Source organism: Ranitomeya variabilis, chromosome 5 (genome assembly GCF_051348905.1).
Source record: "Ranitomeya variabilis isolate aRanVar5 chromosome 5, aRanVar5.hap1, whole genome shotgun sequence".
Classification (NCBI taxonomy): domain Eukaryota; kingdom Metazoa; phylum Chordata; class Amphibia; order Anura; family Dendrobatidae; genus Ranitomeya; species Ranitomeya variabilis.
In genome coordinates, this window is record NC_135236.1 from 273,742,679 (window position 1) to 273,763,312 (window position 20,634).

The 20,634-nt window shown below is 43.1% G+C and overlaps 1 protein-coding gene across 11 annotated transcripts in view; it reads left to right on the top strand.

Annotated features, from left to right (window-relative positions):
• Window positions 1-20,634, top strand: part of SBF1 (SET binding factor 1) — a 209,450-nt gene that overhangs the window by 138,037 nt on the left and 50,779 nt on the right. For all 11 annotated transcript variants that reach the window (XM_077264334.1, XM_077264336.1, XM_077264342.1 and 8 more), the window contains one exon: window positions 1,922-2,061. In XM_077264334.1, the coding sequence (XP_077120449.1) occupies window positions 1,922-2,061 (140 nt within the window). The remainder of the gene's footprint in view (window positions 1-1,921; window positions 2,062-20,634) is intronic.

The window sequence follows — 20,634 nt, forward strand, 5'->3', positions numbered from 1 at the left end:
CGACAAAACAGCGACGCTGCAGCGATCAGCATCGTTGTCTGTATCGCTGCAGCGTCGCTGTGTGTGATGGGGCCTTTACTCCAATGACGGGCAAGGATTGATGAAAAAACTTGTCTGTTTGGTAGAACTGCTGGTGTGAATATATGCTGGATCTCGATGAGACACTTAAAGATGGCTGGCTACAAGTGTAAAGATACGATGTACTGGAAATATATTGGGACCACAGTGTATTGCAGGAAAAAATACCTAAGAATTAAAGGTACTTACTGACTGATATATCTGCTGATAGTAATCAGTTAATCTGACGTTGACAAATGTGTCATGTGGATGTAGTTGGTAGTAAGATTGGTAAATCACCTTTATTATGAGAATAAAATTCTGAGATTAAAAATACCTTTATTAAGAAAATTAGATTTAAAAAATGAGCATAAAAAGGAAATATCAATAAAACTAATAATACTAATACTCAAGTGGTTTTCAGACATACGACGTCACGGGACGCCAGTACAGGATCCCCTGACGATATCATCCTCATACTATCCAGCAGCTATACCAAGTCGGCTCCATTTGATACCTGGCTTAATATAGCCAGTCATTTAATGATGGATTAAGAGCATTAACATGGCATACAAGCCAACGTCAGATTAACTGCTTACTATCAGCAGATATATCAATCAGTAAGTACCATTACTTCATAGGTATTTTTTCCTGCAATACACTGTGGTCCCACTATATTCCCAGTACATCGTATCTTTACATTTGTAGCCAGCCATCTTTAAGTCTCTCATCGAGATCCAGCATATATTCACACAAGCAGTTCTACCAAACAAAGCCACCAAAAGTTTTTTCATCACTCCTTGCCTGTCATCGGAGTAAGTAATAAGCAAATATACTAAACAAACACGTATATTAGCACAATCTACTGTGAATATATCACTAATTGCTGCATCGTTTTACTAGTTTCCACTTTTGGACACTACTTTTTTGTCCTTTTAGACCAAGTGGTACAACAGTAGCGCATGGTATTTATTAATTTTATATTCCTTTTGGTTTAATGCACTAACAGGGTCAGACACAGCACCTGTTATTCACCAGCAGCAACTGTACACCTTTTTTGTCCTCCCCTAGTGGTCAGCGCCTGTGTCTAATAGTTTGATTTAAAATCAGTAGTATCTAATTTAGTATTTTGGGGACTATGAGTTTGTGGGTAAGGTCTGTTGTTTCATGATAATTAATATATGGTAGACTGATATGTGATCGATGGACAGACATGTAGGTTGGTATGTTATTTAGATACAAAGGAAACACTATATCCATGGTTGGAATCAATTATGCAGACCATGCAATGTAGTGGATTACAACCTGTAGTTACAGTCTGAATTAGTGTTTACTAGTCTAATATCTGAATAGCTGAACCGTGTACAGATTTTAAGTTCCCAAATCCCATTAAACTAGTGCAGAAAGATTGGTGAAGAACGATCTCCATTAATGCGCCATTAGATTCTACCAATGTTAGCACATATCGCTCAGTGTTGGGTTCCTAATTGAAAACGGACGGTAGATTCCTTACTGTATGCTATCTGGTTCTTTTGTTGTAGTTCTTTGTATTTTCTTTCCTACTCAACGTCATGCTTTGTGGTGGACCCTTCTTGTCTTGCGGCTTAATATTTATTTGCTTGTATAGCTATTCTTTTCCTGTAATATGCATTGACTTTTCTGTTGGATTGCACTGGTAATTTTGGAGCATAAGGCCCTATTCACACAGTCAAATCTTAGTGGCTATTTTCCATTACAAATGAGTATACCACTAAAATATGATCTGTGATCTTGGTCTTGCTATATGAATGTGCAAAGATGCTGCTTGATTGTGTAGATTTCCTTTATAACTTGTCTTGTGGCATGTGCAAATTATTTCCCCAAGGACCATCTCTAAAAATCTTGTGAAGAATGCTAAGAAGACAATAGGCCGACAGTATGTGACACGCAGAAAGTATAGTCCCCCTTCCTGGGATGTCCGAGGCAGTCAGAATTCTCTGGAACAGCAGGGTGATGACATTTCAAGTAGGTATTCCTTTCTTAAACCTTTTCTCCAATTAAATGTCCTACTGGTTCATCAACGGGTTTCATGCTTAGGCTGCTGATGAAAATTGGGAATACTAATCAAATTGTTCCCCAAACAACATTTTCTTGAATCACAAATTGACTGCCATGGTTTTCTACCATTGATTTATATGGATTTAGGTCGACCATAAACCACTCTGGATAACTGTATGATAGCAGCAATTAAGAGGAAATGTAAATTATGACTATAAGATTAGCAATATGTTACTGTGGAGATGCATACATTTGGATAGTAACTGTGGAAATTGTACAATATATTTTTGACTGGACTGACCACTGACTTAATTTTTCACAGTCCACATATAACTGATTTTTTAAATTTAATTTATTGGTACTTGGGACTTCTGCAGACCACATGCTATCATGGCAACTCATCAGTGCCACGATTGCATCACATAGGCTCATGGAATAACACTCGCACTCTAAATGCCGCTATCAGAGATTGACAGTGGCATATATCAAGTTAACAGGTGTGGGTGGCGCTCTGCTCCATGCCCCGCTATTACAGGCAGATGATGGCTGAATGTGTCAGGAAAATCTTTGTGCAGTTCCTGACAGGGCTGTGGAGTCGGAGTCGTGGAGTCTGAGTTAGTTTTGGTTGGAGTCGGAGTCGGTAGAAATGTACCGACTCCGACTCCAGCTTTAAAAAAAAATGTGTTAATATTTCATAATTGAACTTTCATATCAATTTTATAAATGTTTCTCAAATATATATGTTCTATCAAACTATGAACAACAGTGATACGCAATTCTGCTTGAGATAGAGACATTTCTTACTTCTTGTGTGTCACTGTTCTCCACTGCCCTTATCTAATCTTATACTTGGTTAACCTCATGCTGCCCCAACCCCCCTACTTACAATGTATGAAACTGAAAGTGAAAATGTGTTGCATATTAGTAGTAAAGCTCCTCCTCTAGACTAGATGTTTACTAGGTGTGCGTCTTCCAAGCATCTCACAGCTGCTACTCAGAAGAGGAAGACAGTAAGAAGTATTATCCTTTCAACAAACTTTGCATCAGTTAACTGTGAGTACATGAGGAATAACAGTATTACTGACCACTATATCAGTTGTACGACCTGGCAATAATTTTGTACAATTGTTTTTAGGAAAAACAATTGTCATTTGGATTGTGAATGCAGAATTAAAAACCTGAGAATGTCAAAGCAACACATTAAATCAGCTGTATTTGAACATTTCACCATCACTCAAGATAGAAAACATTATGTCTGTCAGTGTATGACAAATGATCCAGCCAAAAACAAATGCTGTGAAGCCAAGATCAGTGCATATTCAGGCAAAGATAAAAATGCTCCTACCAGAGCTTCTAATCTAAAGAGACATTTACAGCACTTTCATCCAGAAGTACTGAAAGCAGTGGATGAGAAAGACTGCATCCAAACCAATGAACCAGTGCCCAGCTCTTCCAGCCAAACAAAGGAGCAGAGAACTTTGCAGCCATCAGTTGCAAGATATTTTGTCAGTGACAGTTACTGTGACAATGACAGTAGATACATTTAAAAAACAGATCATAGAGCTTGTTGTAAAGGATAGTGTGCCTATTTCATTATTTTCACGACCAGCTTTTATGTGTCTGAATGGGGAAATGGCCCGCAAGCTTGGTGTTTCTCTGGAGAGAGAGAGTATTAGAAAATTAGTAATCAAAGAAGCTTTTAAACAAAAGGAAGAACTTAAAAAAACTCTCAAGGGACGCTTTCTGTTTATTAAAATGGATGCCTGCACACGTCACAGAGTGAACTATTTTGCCATCAATGTCCGATTTGTTTGTGACAAAAATGAAATAGTTACCAAGACATTGGCAGTAAAAGACACCAAAGCTCATCACACCAGTGAGTTTCTCAAAGTCTTGGTGGAAAAGGTTCTGCAAGACTATGAACTTAAAAAAGAGCAAGTTCTTTCTGTCGTAACTGACAATGCTTCAAATATGATAAGTACTATTAAGCTAATGAATGAGAGTAATGATGGTGACCAGCAGCTAGAAGAACATTCTGGGTCCACAGACACAGAAATGTTTGAAATAGAGGAACACAGTATTGTAACTGAGGAGCAAACTGAAGTTGCTTCAGATGAACAGCAACATGATAGTTTAGATGATCTTGTTGAAGCCGTGTCAATACGTTCTTTCATTCATCACATGCGCTGTGTTGTGCATACGCTACAGCTGGCTATAAGACAGTCTGCAAGAAGGACATGCTGCTGCACTGATTGGCAAGGTGAGAAAATTGGCTACTGTTGCCAGAACCCCTAAAGTTGACTCAATTTTGAAGAGACGTGCTGGAAAAGGGGCAATTATTGATCAAGCCACACGATGGGGCAGTACTTACTTAATGATTCAGCGCTTGGTTGAACTGAAAACCTTTCTTGTAGACATGGCTTAACCCTCAACTGACGCTAAATGAAAGTCAGTGGAATCAGGTGACTGAGCTGGAAAAATTGCTAGAGCACCCATTTACAGTGACTAAGAAAATACCTGGAGTTAAGTCCTCTGCTTGTAATTTTTTAAAGGAGTGGAAGAACCTGATGTTTCGTCTGTCCCAAAGAGTAGGGTTAATTGCAAATGGCATTGCTACATCAATGAAATGGAGAGAGGAGCTACTATTACAAATTAACATTCTTTTGGCAGCTGTTTATGTAGACCAAATGCATCGGATTCTTCTAGATGATCAACAGCTAACTAAAGGAAAATAAGCTGTCTTTGAAATAGCAGTAAGGATGAAAGGGTTGCAGAACAGTCAGGAGGAACAAGAAGAATTTGGTCGTCCTGCAACATCTTCACCCTCATCATCTGATGAAGAATTTAATTTCGAAAAATATTTGGATCACAAGGACCGTGCAAAGTGTTTCCGCATAGAAGAAGAGTCATCCCCATCAAAGAACACAGCCAGTACATTTCAGCAGAATTTTTCATGTGCACTAAAAGAAATTGAGAAATTTGACCGGTCATCAAAAATAACAGTGCAACAAGCGATTCCTCTGTATCCTGACATTGTCAGAGATGTTGCTCAAGTGGTTACTGCTTTGCCACCAACCCAAGTTAGTGTAGAGAGGTTGTTCTCTGCTCTCAAAATAATTAGATCAGATTTGAGGGCATCCATGAAGGAGGATCTGACAGAGGCAATACTTTTTCTGAGGACAAATTTATAGATTTCTTCTTATTAACTGCATAACAGTGTTTAATGCATATTTACTTACAAGAGTTTAGAAAAGTTTATAAGTTGTTTGCTATATTCTAATTGTATTCTAATAAATATAGTTTTTGCTCTAAGTGGTCTGATTACTTATATGATGGTGAGAAACTGAATAAGCACAATGTTAATATTTTACAACAGTAAATTTATTGTTACGAATTGGCCATTTATGAAGGAGCCGGAACCTGATAAAAACCAGGAGTCTGAGTCGGAGTCGCAATTGTGGCTTACCGACTCCACAGCCCTGGTTCCTGAGCCCACATCAAAGTCCGGGACCCAGCATGTGAAGTAACTTAACATCATGCGTCTGTAAGGGGTTAATGATATACAATTGATGATGACAGGAAAAGAAAATTTTAAAATCATATCACTTTATAAAGAATAAATGAGCGCAGACCTGCACACAGTTACCGTATATACTCGAGTATAAGCCGACCCGAGTATATGCCGACCCGAGTATAAGCCGACCCCCCTAATTTTGCCACAAAAAACTGGGAAAACTTATTGACTCGAGTATAAGTCTAGGGTGGGAAATGCAGCAGCTGCCAGTAAATGTCAAAAATAAAAATAGATACCAATAAAAGTAAAATTAATTGAGACATCAGTAGGTTAAGTGTTTTTGAATATCCATATTGAATCAGGAGCCCCATATACACTGTGTTCCAAATTATTATGCACATAGAGTTTAGGAGTGATAAGGTTAGAATTTTTTTGTTTGTCATTTAAACTCATTGATGGTGATGTGTGTCAGGGCTCTTTATATCACTGAAAGCAATTGCAGATACCTGTGCAAATTAGTTTGGCAGGTGTGTCCAAATAAAGGCAAGACTACTTAAGAAGGCTGTTCCACATTATTAAGCAGCCTACATTTTTTGCCAAAATGGGAAAGAAAAAGGCTGCTGAGAAGCAACAAATTGTGGAGTATTTAGGTCAAGGCATGACTACAATCAACATTGCCAAGACACTTCATCGTGATCATCGCACAATCAAGAAGTATGTAGCTGATTCCCAGCACACACGTGTGCGTGCTGATAAGGAAAAATTGAGGACTCTTTCCAACAGGCAATTGCGTAAGGTTAAAAGAGCAGCTGCAAAAATGCCTTGTGATAGCAGCAGGCAAGTTTTTGAAGCTGCTGGTGCCTCCAACATCCCCAGAACAACAAGATGCAGGGTCCTTCAGAGGTTTGCATCTGTGCGTAAGCCATCCTGTCGACCACCTCTATCCACTGCACACAAGCAGAAACGGCTCCAGTGGGCTAAACGATACATGAAGACTGACTTCCAAACTGTTTTGTTCACCGATGAGTGCGGTGCAACACTCAATGGTCCAGATGGATGGAGTGGAGGATGGCTGGTTGATGGACACCCCATGAAAACACGGCTAAGGCGCCAACAAGGAGGAGGTGGAGTACTGTTTTGGGCTGGAATCATGGGGAGAGAGATTGTCGGCCCCTTTATGATCCCTGAAGGGGTAAAGATGAACTCTATAATCTATGTGGAGTTTCTAAAACAACACTTCCTGCCATGGTTCAAGAGGAAGAACCGTGCTTTCCGCAGCAAGATCATTTTCATGCATGATAATGCACCGTCTCATGCTGCAAAAAACACATCTGCATCTCTGGCTGCTATGGGCATAAAATAGGACAAACTTATGGTGTGGCCACCATCTTCCCCTGACCTCAACCCCATTGAGAACCTCTGGAGCATCATCAAAAGGAGTGTCTATGATGGCGGGAGGCAGTTCACATCTAAGCAACAGCTCTGGGAGGGTATTCTGTCCACATGCAAAACAATTGAAGCAGAAACCATCCAAAAACTGACAAATTCAATGGATGAGAGAGTTCAGAAGCTTCTTTCAAACAAGGGGTCCTATGTGCAAATGTAACATCACCTAGAATAAAGTTTTCACTTGAAAACTGTTTGATTTCATTTTGTAATAAGCTGATAATGCTTATAACTTCACAATTGACCATTTTTTTGTTCAAAATAAAAAAAAAAGGTTGAGAACTCTGCTGTGCATAATAATTTGGAACATGCATTTTGAGTGTTTATTTTTTTTTAAAAAAAGATACTGTTTTCATAAACAGTTTGTTCCAAAACATTGCAATTATACTAGAATAGTAGATGACCGGAAGAGAACAATGACTGCAATTCAGATAGGTAATTTAGAGAAAATATGAGGAAATATTATTTGCATAATAATTTGGAACACAGTGGAATGCTACATACAGTTCATGATGAGCCCCATAAGATGCTCCATATTAAAATATGCCCCATATAATGCTGCACAAAGGTTAATAATGGCCCCATAAGATGCTCCATAGGGTCATTCCATGTCAAGTGAACCAATGATTTTTACCACTATATTTTTAATTCTTTTGAGATTTTGTTATTTGGTAATAGTGTGTCAGAGAATGCAAAATATGAAGAAAAAAAAAATCTAGATTTTTTTTATTTATTTTTTATTGATTTTCAAAGTTTGGAAAAAGTGCGAATTTCGGTGTTGTCTGCCTTTACATTTCTCCCCATAACTCAGGCTAGAAAAGAGATAGAGAAACAAAATAAACACCATTCTACTCAGAACTGTACAGGCTTTCACCAGATATGTCACAAGAGTATCTTTAATAAAATTTTACCTATGCGAACGCAAGCGCAAAACTTTAAAATACATTTCCGAAAAAAAACGTTTAATTAAAAAATTTCAAAAACAGCACATGTGCCTGTTATGGTCTTAGCCACATCTGTACCAAAATACAAGCTGGGATCATGATGGGATCATATTTTAAAAAATAAAACTATTACAGTGTCAGTTCAAAAATCTTGATTTCAGGTCTGTTCAGCCTGTGGTGTAGAAGTGTGGGGTTCATATTTACCTAATAATCCATGATTGTTAGATATTCCTGTATTATTTTATTATGTTAGAGCTTAGAAGCAGGAGAGAACAGAGGAGAAGCTTTGTTAGGGCTGAGGATGACCAGGGGTACACAGTGAATGCAGAGCAGATGACAGGCCGGCAGCTCGGGCCTCCACAGACCGTATTCGCACCAAATCTGAACACCCAGACAACTGTTCAAATGAAGGGAGAAAAATATTCTTAACATCCAGTTCATGTATTGTACAAACCAGGACTACGGGGGGGAGGAGAGTTTGTTATAACATCGGTTACAGGAAGCAGAACCAATCACAGGGACTCCGCAATACCGGACTATCATCCCATGTAGTGGAAATAAAGACAGTGACGTCTATGAAGTGGTAGAAGGTGGCACAAGATCGGCTGTGGATGACATAACTGGTTATGTGACCTGTGAATATGATCAGCGCTGACGGATACTGGACTCTCCAAAGATTGTGAAAATTTAGACATAGAAGTGACTTTTCTGCACATTCTGGTCCAGAGCCATCCTTTGTGTATCCAAGAAAATCAGACATTGTAAAAGTGAACAAAAATCCGATATAACTCAGGTGGAGCCGAGCACCATGACAGCCGCACATGCTTTGACACAAAAGGAAACAGCCATTGCTAGGGAGCGCTTATGGACAAGATCACATTTCACCCACTAGAAGGGACACATTGATGATAGGCCAGTGTAAAAACTACTACTAATTGTTTGATTAGTTCATATTTTATAGTACGAGGATTTAACTACTGGACTATTCTTAAACACTTCAGAAATGACATGTTTAGTGATATAGTAGAAAAAAAATTGTTCCATGTATAAATAGGTGGTAAAATTATTGGTTCTTTTAATCTTGTTTTTAACATATAATTAGGATCAGACTGTATTTAGAAAATCACACTTGAGGATGTGATCACGTTTTTTCTTTTGGCTTGTTAAATGAATTCAGGTTGAAAATGCTGAGCAAGTTGTGTTATGATGATTAAGATGTATTTATTCTGGCACTTTGGTATTTATTTTTTGGGTTTTTTTATTGTTACATATAAATGTTGAATGCAATAAGTTGTAATTTGAAAAGAAAAAGGGAAGAAACTCGCACAAACATAAAATCAGATGCTTCAAGGCTTAAAAAAAAATACAAATGTGATAGATCCCAAGTTGAATCCCTGTACAAATATAAACAAGGACACAAGTAACACACATGCATGTTTTCACAATTTTAAAACATACGTTTTTTTCAGAATTGCACATCAAAATGTTTAATTTGATTTCACCAAAACAAAATATAAAGAAACATAGTCTTGTGACATATCAAATGAAAGCCGGTACCGTTCTGAGAAAAATGATGCCTCTCCCACCTCTATATCTTAATTCTAGCCCGAGATATGATAACAAATGTAAAGCCATACCAGGCCAAAATCCGCACTTTTTTAAAACTTTAAAAATCTGTAAAAAATTAACTGATGAAGAAAAAAAATCTAAACTTTTAATTTGTAATTAACTAAAGTTGTACTTCATAAAAACAAAAAATAAAAAAAATCTAAAGACGTCAGGTAAAAAAAATATTCATATTTGGATCACTTGATATGGAATGACCCCATAGAAACATTTGCCCCATACAATGCTGCATAAAGGTTGATGGCCCCATAAGATGCTCCACACATTATGGCCCCATGAGATGCTCCATAAATTATGGCCCCATAAGATGCTCAAAACATTATTCCCCATTTAGATGCTCCATACATTATGGCCCCATAAGATGCTCCATACATTATGGCTCCATGAGATGTTCCACACATTATGGCCCCATGAGATGCTCCACACATTATGGCCCCATGGGATGCTCTATACAATATGGCCCCATGAGATGTTCAATACATTGTGGCCCCATAAGATGCTCCACACATTATGGCCCCATAAGATGCTCCACACATTATGGCCCCATGAAATGCTCCATAAATTGTGGCTCCATAAGATGCTCCACACATTTGCCCCATTTGCTGTTGCTGCGATTAAAATAAAAAAAAATCACATACTCACCTCTCTTCGCTCAGGCCCCCGGCACTTGCAATAGTCACCTTCCTCGTTCCATCGCTGCTCTGTCTTCCATCCTCTGCACTGACTGTTCAGGCAGAGGGCGGCGCGCACACTAATCGCGTCATCGTGCCCTCTGACCTGAACAGTCACAGCCAGAGGACTGAAGACAGAGCAGCGCGCAGCGATGGAACGAGGAAGGTGACTATCGCGCAATGCTCACCTCCCCTGATATACTCACCTGCTCCCGGCGCGGTCCCTGGCAGCGTCTCACTGTCAGATGATCTCCGGGAGCCGGGGTCATCTTCCTGTGTTCAGCGGTCACGTACCGCTCATTACAGTAATGAATATGTGTGCATATTCATTACTGTAATGAGCGGTACCACATGACCGCTGAACACAGGAAGAGCTGCTCGGAGACCATGGGACATGCAGGGACCGCGCCAGGAGCAGGTGAGTATGTGACAGCCGCCGCTCCCCCTCACCCGCCGACCCCACGCTGACACTGACTCGAGTATAAGCCGAGAGGGTCACTTTCAGCCCATTTTTTGGGCTGAAAATCTAGGTTTATACTCGAGTATTTACAGTAATACCCTTGGCATTCTATCCAGTGTGTATGTATATAATATACAGTGCACAAAAATGGAACACTTAAACAGCATAATGTAACTCCAAGTCAATCACACTTCTGTAAAATCAACCTGTCCAGTTATGAAGCAACATTGAGTGTGAATAATTTAATCCTGCTGTTGTGCAAAGTGAACAGACAACAGGTAGAAATGATAGGCAATTATCAAGATAACCCATACAAAGGAGTGGCACTGCATGGTGTGACCATATACCATTTTCTGTTCTCCTCTTTTTTGGCTGCTGTTTTGGTCATTTTTGCATTTTGTCATTGCTCTCACCCCAGAGGTACAGTAGCATGAGGCGGTGTCTACAACCCACAGAAGTTATTCAGGTAGTGCAACTCATCCAGGATGGCTTATCAATGCGAGCTGTGGCAAGAAGGGTAGCTCTGTCTATCAGCACAGTGTCCAGAGCAGATACCAGGAGACAGGCTAGTACAGCAGTAGACATGAAGGGCGCCGTAGGAGGGCAACAACCCAGCAGCTGGACCGCTACCTTCTCCTTTGTGCAAGGAGGAGCAGTTCCAGAGCCCTGCAAAAATGACCTCCAGCAATACGCTAACACCCATGTGTCTTCTCAGACTGTCAGAAACAGACTCCATAAGGGTGGTATGAGGACCCGCCGTCCACAAGTGGGTGTTGGACTTGCAGCCCAACACCGAGAAGGACGATTGGCAATTGCCAGAGAACACCAAGATTTGTAATAGACATTGGCGCCCTGTGCTCTTCACGGATGAGAACTTCACACTGAGCACATGTGACAGTCTGGAGTTGCCGTGGAGAACATTCTGATGCCTACAACATCCTCCAACATAACTGGTTTGGCAGTGGGTCAGTAATGATGCAGGAAGGCATTTCTTTGGAGGTCCGCACAGCCCTTCATGTGCTAGCCAGTCGTACCCTGACTGCCATTATGTACCGGAATGAGATCCTCATACCCATTGTGAGACCATATGCAAGTGTACTGGGCCTTGGGTTCATTCTGATGCATGACAATGTAGGTCTCATGTAGCTGAAGTGTGTACAGTTCTTGTCTGATGAATACATTGATGCTCTGGACCAGCCTGCCTATCCCCAGACCTGAATCCATTCAAGCACATCTGGGACATCATGTCTTTTTCCATCCACCAACGCCCCGTTAAACCACAGACTGTCCAGGAGTGGAATGATTCTTTAATCCGGGTCTGGGAGGAGATCCCTCAGGAGAGCATCTGCCGCCTCATCTAGCGCATGCCCAAGCAATGTAGGGAACATAATTTCCTTGTCTTGAGGCATTTCCACTGAAGTTGGATCAGCCTGTAATTTGATTTTCCACTTTGATTTTGGGTATCATTCCAAATCCAAACCTCCATGGAATATTGATTTTGATTTACAGTGATCCTTTTTTTGTTCTCAACGCATTCCACTATGTAATGAATAAAGATTTGCAACTGGAATATGTCATTCAGTGATATCTACAGTTGTGCTCAAAAGTTTACATACTCCGGCAGAATTTTTACTTTCTTGGCCTTTTTTCAGGGAATATGAATGAGAACATCAAAACTTTTTCTCCACTCATGGTTAGTGATTGGGTGAAGCCATTTATTGTCAAACTACTGTGTTTTCTGTTTCTCTATCGCCACATTGGGGTACACAGGACCGTGGGTGTATGCTGCTGCCACTAGGAGGCTGACACTAAGTAAATACAAAAGGGTTACATAGTTACATAGTTACATAGTTATTAAGGTTGAAGGAAGACTGTAAGTCCATCTAGTTCAACCCATAGCCTAACCTAACATGCCCTAACATGTTGATCCAGGGGAAGGCAAAAAAACCCCATGTGGCAAAGAGTAACTCCACCATGGGGAAAAAAATTCCTTCCCGACTCCACATACGGCAATCAGACTAGTTCCCTGGATCAACGCCTTATCAAGGAATCTAGTGTATATACCCTGTAACATTATACTTTTCCAGAAAGGTATCCAGTCCCCTCTTAAATTTAATTAATGAATCACTCATTACAACATCATACGGCAGAGAGTTCCATAGTCTCACTGCTCTTACAGTAAAGAATCCGCATCTGTTATTATGCTTAAACCTTCTTTCCTCCAGACGTAGAGGATGCCCCCTTGTCCCTGTCTCAGGTCTATGATTAAAAAGATCATCAGAAAGGTCTTTGTACTGTCCCCTCATATATTTATACATTAACATAAGATCACCCCTTAGTCTTCGTTTTTCCAAACTAAATAGCCCCAAGTGTAATAACCTATCTTGGTATTGCAGACCCCCCAGTCCTCTAATAACCTTGGTCGCTCTTCTCTGCACCCGCTCTAGTTCAGCTATGTTTTTCTTATACACCGGAGACCAGAACTGTGCACAGTATTCTAAGTGTGGTCGAACTAGTGACTTGTATAGAGGTAAAATTATGTTCTCCTCATGAGCATCTATGCCTCTTTTAATACATCCCATTATTTTATTTGCCTTTGTAGCAGCTGCCTGACACTGGCCACTGAATATGAGTTTGTCATCCACCCATACACCCAGGTCTTTTTCATTGACGGTTTTGCCCAGAGTTTTAGAATTAAGCACATAGTTATACATCTTATTACTTCTACCCAAGTGCATGACCTTACATTTATCCCCATTAAAGCTCATTTGCCATTTATCAGCCCAAGCTTCTAGTTTACATAAATCATCCTGTAATATAAAATTGTCCTCCCCTGTATTGATTACCCTGCAGAGTTTAGTGTCATCTGCAAATATTGAAATTCTACTCTGAATGCCCCCTACAAGGTCATTAATAAATATGTTAAAAAGAAGAGGGCCCAATACTGACCCCTGTGGTACCCCACTGCTAACCGTGACCCAGTCCGAGTGTGCTCCATTAATAACCACCCTTTGTTTCCTATCCCTGAGCCAGCTCTCAACCCACTTACACATATTTTCCCCTATCCCCATTACTCTCATTTTATGTAACAACCTTTTGTGTGGCACCGTATCAAAAGCTTTGGAAAAGTCCATATATACTACGTCCACTGGGTTCCCTTGGTCCAGTCCGGAACTTACCTCTTCATAGAAGCTGATCAAATTAGTCTGACATGAACGGTCCCTAGTAAACCCGTGCTGATACTGGGTCATGAGGTTATTCCTCTTCAGATACTCCAGCATAGCATCCCTTAGAATGCCCTCCAGGATTTTACCCACAGTAGAGGTTAAACTTACTGGCCTATAATTACCGAGTTCAGTTTTTGCCCCTTTTTTGAATATTGGCACCACATTTGCTATACGCCAGTCCTGTGGTACAGACCCTGTTATTATGGAGTCTTTAAAGATTAAAAATAATGGTCTATCAATGACTGTACTTAGTTCCTGCAGTACTCGGGGGTGTATCCCATCCGGGCCCGGAGATCTGTCAATTTTAGTTATTTTTAGACGCCGCTGTACTTCCTGCTGGGTTAAGCAGGTGACATTTAATGGGGAATTATTATCACTAGTCATATTGGCTGCCATGGGATTTTCTTTTGTAAATACTGATGAAAAAAAGTCATTTAGCATATTGGCTTTTTCCTCATCCTCATCCACCATTTCACCCAGACTATTTTTAAGGGGGCCAACACTGTCATTTTTTAGTTTCTTACTATTTATATAGTTAAAGAATATTTTGGGATTATTTTTACTCTCTCTGGCAATGAGTCTCTCTGTCTCAATCTTTGCTGCCTTGATTTGCTTTTTACAGAATGTATTTAATTTTTTGTATTTATTTAATGCCTCCTCACTACCTACTTCCTTTAATTCTCTAAATGCTTTCTTTTTGTCCCTTATTGCGCCCCTTACAGCTCTATTTAGCCATATTGGTTTCCTCCTATTTCTAGTATGTTTATTCCCATACGGTATATACTGTGCACAGGTCCTATCCAGGATGCTAATAAATGTCTCCCATTTTCTTTGTGTATTTTTGTGTCTCAGGATATCGTCCCAGTTAATTGCACCAAGATCCTCTCTCATCCGTTGGAAATTTGCCCTCCTGAAGTTTAGTGTCCTTGTCACCCCCCTTCTACCCATCTTATTAAAGGTTACATGAAAACTTATTATTTTGTGATCACTATTCCCCAAGTGACCCCCAACCCTATATTTGATATGCGGTCTGGCCTGTTGGTTAATATTAGGTCTAGCAGTGCCCCCCTCCTTGTTGGGTCCTGAACCAGTTGTGAAAGGTAATTGTCTCTCATAGTTGTCAAAAACCGATTACCTTTGCTGGAACTGCAGGTTTCTGTTCCCCAATCTATTTCAGGATAGTTGAAGTCCCCCATAATAATGACTTCTCCTTGAGTCGCAGCTTCATCTATTTGCTTTACGAGGATATTCTCCATTGCTTCCATTAGTTTTGGAGATTTATAACAAACCCCTATCAGTAATTTATTATTTTTTCCCCCTCCCCTTATCTCCACCCACAGAGACTCTACATTTTCATTAGATTCACCTATATTATCACGCAGGATGGGTTTTAAGGTCGATTTTACATACAGACACACCCCACCCCCTCGCTTATCTGTACGGTCATTTCTGAAAAGGCTATAGCCCTGCAAGTTAACAGCCCAGTCATGGCTCTCATCCAGCCACGTCTCAGATATCCCCACCATGTCATAATTATGCTCCAACAACATTAGTTCTAATTCATCCATTTTGTTGGCGAGGCTTCTGGCATTAGTATACATGCACTTGATGTTACTCTCTGTACCTCTATTCTTTCTTAAATTACTAACTGTTCTAACCCCACCCCCCATGCCACCGCCACCCCCAACTTCCTTATTTGTGCCCAGGTCTCTATCTGCACTATCTTCCCCTCCTATAAAATGAATACCCTCCCCCCCCAATCCCTAGTTTAAACACTCCTCCAACCTTCTAACCATTTTCTCCCCCAGCACAGCTGCACCTTCCCCATTGAGGTGCAGCCCGTCCCTAGCGTAGAGCCTGTAGCCAACTGAGAAGTCGGCCCAGTTCTGCAGGAACCCAAACCCCTCCTTCCTACACCAATTCTTGAGCCACTTATTAACCTCCCTAATCTCCCGTTGCCTCTCTGGCGTGGCACGTGGTACAGGCAGTATTTCGGAAAATACCACGTTGGAGGTCCTTGCTTTCAGCTTGCAGCCTAATTCCCTGAAATCATCTTTAAGGACCTTCCACCTACCTCTAACTTTGTCATTTGTGCCAATGTGCACCATGACCGCTGGGTCCTCACCAGCCCCTCCCAGTAATCTGTCCACCCGATCAGCGATGTGTCGGACTCGAGCGCCAGGTAGGCAGCACACCGTCCGACGATCCCTGTCTTTGTGACAGATTGCCCTATCTGTTCCCCTAATAATTGAGTCCCCCACTACCAGCACCTGTCTGGCCTGCCCTGCTCTCCTATTTCCCTCCTTACTGGAGCAGTCACTCCTCCGGCTTTCAGAGGACATGCCTGGCTGCAGCAGTGCTACCCCTGCACTGGCACCCCCCTCATCTGCCAACTTAGCAAACTTATTGGGGTGTGCCAGATCAGGACTAGCCTCCCTGGCACTCTTCCCTCTACCCCGCCTTCTATCTGTCACCCAGCTAACTGCCACACTGTCCTGCAGCTCCATCCTACCATCCCCCTCCTCATCTATCCCATTGAGCGTCTGCTCTGTGAGCAGAAGACTCCTCTCCATATTGTCTATGGATCTCAGTGTTGCCAGCTGCACATTTAGATCCAGTATCTGGGTTTCCAAATGCACAATGTGCTCACATCTCGCACAGCAGTATGCACCCTCGACCGGCTGGTCAAGGACTGCATACATGTGGCAAGATGTACACTGGATGGCATTAACAATTGTGGAGCACATTTCCTAATGGGGATTGCACCACACAGAAACGTTAATTAAAAATAAATACAAAGTATTAATTAAACCCAAAAAAACAAAAAAAAAACAGAAGCAATTCCTCCCTTGGAAACTCCCTGATTCCAAAGTCACTGAATCACAAGTCACACACTTACCGCCGTTCACACTTACGCTCAGGTCACACTCAGCTCGCTCACACTCGCTGTGCTGAAGATTTATAGATAACTCCTCCTCTGCAGTATACACCGCCCACTGGCTCCAGATAGAACCAGTTCATGCTTAATGTCCTTAGGAGGCACACTGTGTCTGTTATTCAGACCATACTTTACTTTTATTTTTATATTTTTAACCTTTTGCACAAGAGGAAGACTGGGGCGACGGACACTTTTTCAAGGGGCCGATCTCCCCCAAACATCAACAGGTGAGCATGGCGAGTGTCGCCTCCCCATACCCCCTCCTGCGACGTTGGATGCCAACAGCCAGACTCAGCCCTGTGAAATCCTAAAGGAGCGAACCCTTAGGATACACAGAGGATCTCTTCCCATGGCGTCCGGCTGCCCCCCTCTGCACCACCACTGAATGAACAGCAGTGCTGCTTGGAGCTGGAGGGTCCCTCTCCACCCCCCATCAAAGGGGATGGTGGATCGAGGGTTCCTGCACCGTCCCCCCGCTTACCACCTTCGCCGCACGGGAATTGATGCTTCAGCGGTGAGTTTCGGTGGGCTTCTCTCGGCCGGGCACAGCTAATTTAGCCCCCGGCTTTGACCTTAACTAGGCCGCAGGTTGGAAACTCCGCCCACAGTGCGCCTCACGCCTGAGGCCCCGCCCACCGGTCTGGCGCTTCTCGTACACTGCGAGTAGCGCTTTTCTAATCTCTGCGGCCATCTTCAGCCCCTCTAACGCCGTAGGGACCACACCGCTACACCTGCACAGGGACAGCGCTGCACTGCTGAGACACGGGCACAGGACCTGGGTAAGCGCTCTGCCACACTGCCGCAGGTCCCCCCTTCATATAGCCAACAAGGTGCTCCGCTGAGACAGCCGCACACAAAGTGCTCTGCTAATATTTCAGCTGCACACAAAGTTCTACGCTGATTTTTTTCAGCTGCAACATCCATGCAGTATTTTTGGAGGTTAACAGGGTACAACATGTCTCTACCTAAAACCTCCAAAAAGTCTTTGAAAACACAGTATTTTTCACTTCTTGCACCTCCTGTCAGGCTGCGCTACCAAGCGGGCATACTGCTCCACTCGACCGAGCCCACGGTGACCAGTCCCCGAGTGAGCTTTGTCACAATCGCAATCTTTGGCTTCCTTGACTAAAGTGATTGATCCCTCCAGGATCCATTCAGGAGCGAGACCACTAATCCGCCTGTCCAAGAAAATTCCCCTACAGCAGGGGAACCATCGGCCTGCAGGGGCCGTTCTCATTCAAGACACAAATGAGCATCTAGGAAGCGTGTACATAGCTCGTCCCACAGGCTCTCCGGTGCCTCGGCGTCTGTTAGCTCCGCTTCCCCCTATCCCTCTCCAGGCGCCTTAAGCGACCATGACTCTGGACCCGAGTCTGATGGGCCCCTTGATCGAGAGTCGCCAGGTTATCAGACTACTGTAGATAGTCTCATTGAGGCCATCAACCAGTCACTGCAGGTTGACGAGGAACCCGCAACCTCCCATACAGATATTTCGGTGTCCTTCAAAAGGACCAAACGTCCTCATAGGGTGTTTGCCAATCACCCGGAGTTCCAGGACATAGTTTGGCGACATATAGGGAGCGTTTGGACAAACGCTTTGCAGGTTAGAGATCTCTGGAGTCCAGATATCCTTTCTCTCCTGACCTCTGCAAACAATGGACAGAATCTCCTCCAGTGGATCCTCCCGTTTCCCTTTTGTCCTCCGAAACTCTTCTGTCCCTGCCAGACGGATCCCCCATCAAGGATCCCACAGATCGCCTGATTGACAGCCTCGCCCATTCGGTTTTTGAATCATTAGGCTTGGCACTTTTTTCCTCTTTTGCAGCTACCTGGGTAGCTAAAGCCGTGACTTTTTGGGCAGATTCTCTGCATAAGGCCATACAGAAGAGTGATATCCCCAGAGCTAATTGCTCTGCACTTACAGCTTGAAATGCAGTGGCGATTAGAAGGGCACTATGCCTGAGGAACTGGCGAGCAGACTCTGCATCTAAAAAGTCCTTAACGTCCCTTCCCTATCTTAGTGGTTGCTTATTCGGTGAAAAGCTGGACCAACTGATTTCCGATGCTACAGGAGGGAAGAGTAAATCCCTTCCCAGGCAGAGATTTAGGCATCCAATCCGCCGACAGCCGCAGGCTAGTTTTCGGTCCTTTCGCAGCAATTATGGGTGGTCCTCTATGGCCAGTTCCCCCGGTTCAGGGCGACGCGCTGTCAGAGACAAAAGTCCACAGACCTCGTACAAGCCCAACCTCTATTGGAACGGCCGCCCCATGCAGTCTAGATCTAGGGGATTCAGACCCCAACGATCTTCAACTAAATGACTCGCAACTTTGTCCGGACAACACCAGCAGAGTAGGCGGCCACCTTCTCCTGTTTCGCCATATCTGGCTTGCAGTCATTCACGACGAGTGGGTCAGGGATCTGGTGTCCTTCGGATACAAAATCAAATTTTCCTCCCCCCCCCCCCCCTTCCAACCCGTTTTTTTTGCCCCCCGAAGCGGGAATGCAAGCTCAGGCTTTTTTCCAGGCCATCGAGTCACTTCGCCGAGACTGGGTCATTATCTTGGTCCCAGAGAACGAAAGTTTCCGGGGTTTTTATTCAAATCTGTTCACGGTCCCCAAGAAGGATGGTACAGTCAGACCCATCCTGGATCTAAAGCTCTTAAACAGATTTATCAAAGTCAGATATTTTAGGCCGGAGTCCCTCCGTTCCGTCATCGCCTCGATGGAGCAAGGCGAGTTTTTAGCCTCCATCGACATTCGGGATGCTTATCTTCACATTCCAATCTTCCCTCCTCACCAAATAGCTTCGCTGTCCACGGGGAACATTTTCAGTTCACGACCTTACCTTTCGGCCTCGCCACCGCCCCCAGAGTCTTCACAAAGGTCATGGCGGCTGTCATGGCCATCCTACATTCTCGGGGCCTAGTCGTTCTCCCCTATCTAGACGATTTACTGGTCAAAGGCCCATCTTTCCAAGCCTGCGAGGAGTGCGTCCACATTTCTTTGGATACTCTTTCTCGGCTCGGCTGGTTAATCAACTTAAAAATCATCTCATGTCCCAGCTCAGCAGATCTCCTTCCTGGGCATGACTCTGGACACTTCCCGAGGGTTGGTGATTCTCCCTCGGGACAAGGTCCTAGCTCTTCAAAAAGGGGTCTGGAAGCTGTCAACCGTCTCCCTGTTCCATCTGTTTCAGCATGAGGATTCTCGGGAAGATGGTAGCCGCAATGGAGGCAATTTCATTTGCGCAACTGCATCTTCGTCCCCTACAGCATGCACTGTTGGACGCATGGGACAAGAGTCCTTTTTCCCTCGACCAACCGTGTCCACTGACCCCTCGGCTGAAGCAGACACTCCAATGGTGTGGACGCTACAGGCCTCCCTTCTCCAAGGAAAGTCCTTCCTCCCAGTCCATTGGCTGGCAGTTACTACCGATGCCAGCCTCCTCGGCTGGGGAGCTGTTTTTCGTCATCACTTCCCATGGGAGCTGGTCTCCTCAAGAGTCTCGCCTTCCAAACAATGTCCTGGAGATCCATGCGATTTGGCTGTCCCTGCAGCAGTTCCATTATCTCCTAGCAGGCCGCCCCATCCATATTCAGTCGGACAATGCCACGGCTGTGGCCTATATCAATCATCAGGGCTGCAATACGCGAGGTAGAACACATTCTTCGCTGGGCCGAAAGGAGCCACTTGGTCATATCGGCCGTTCACAT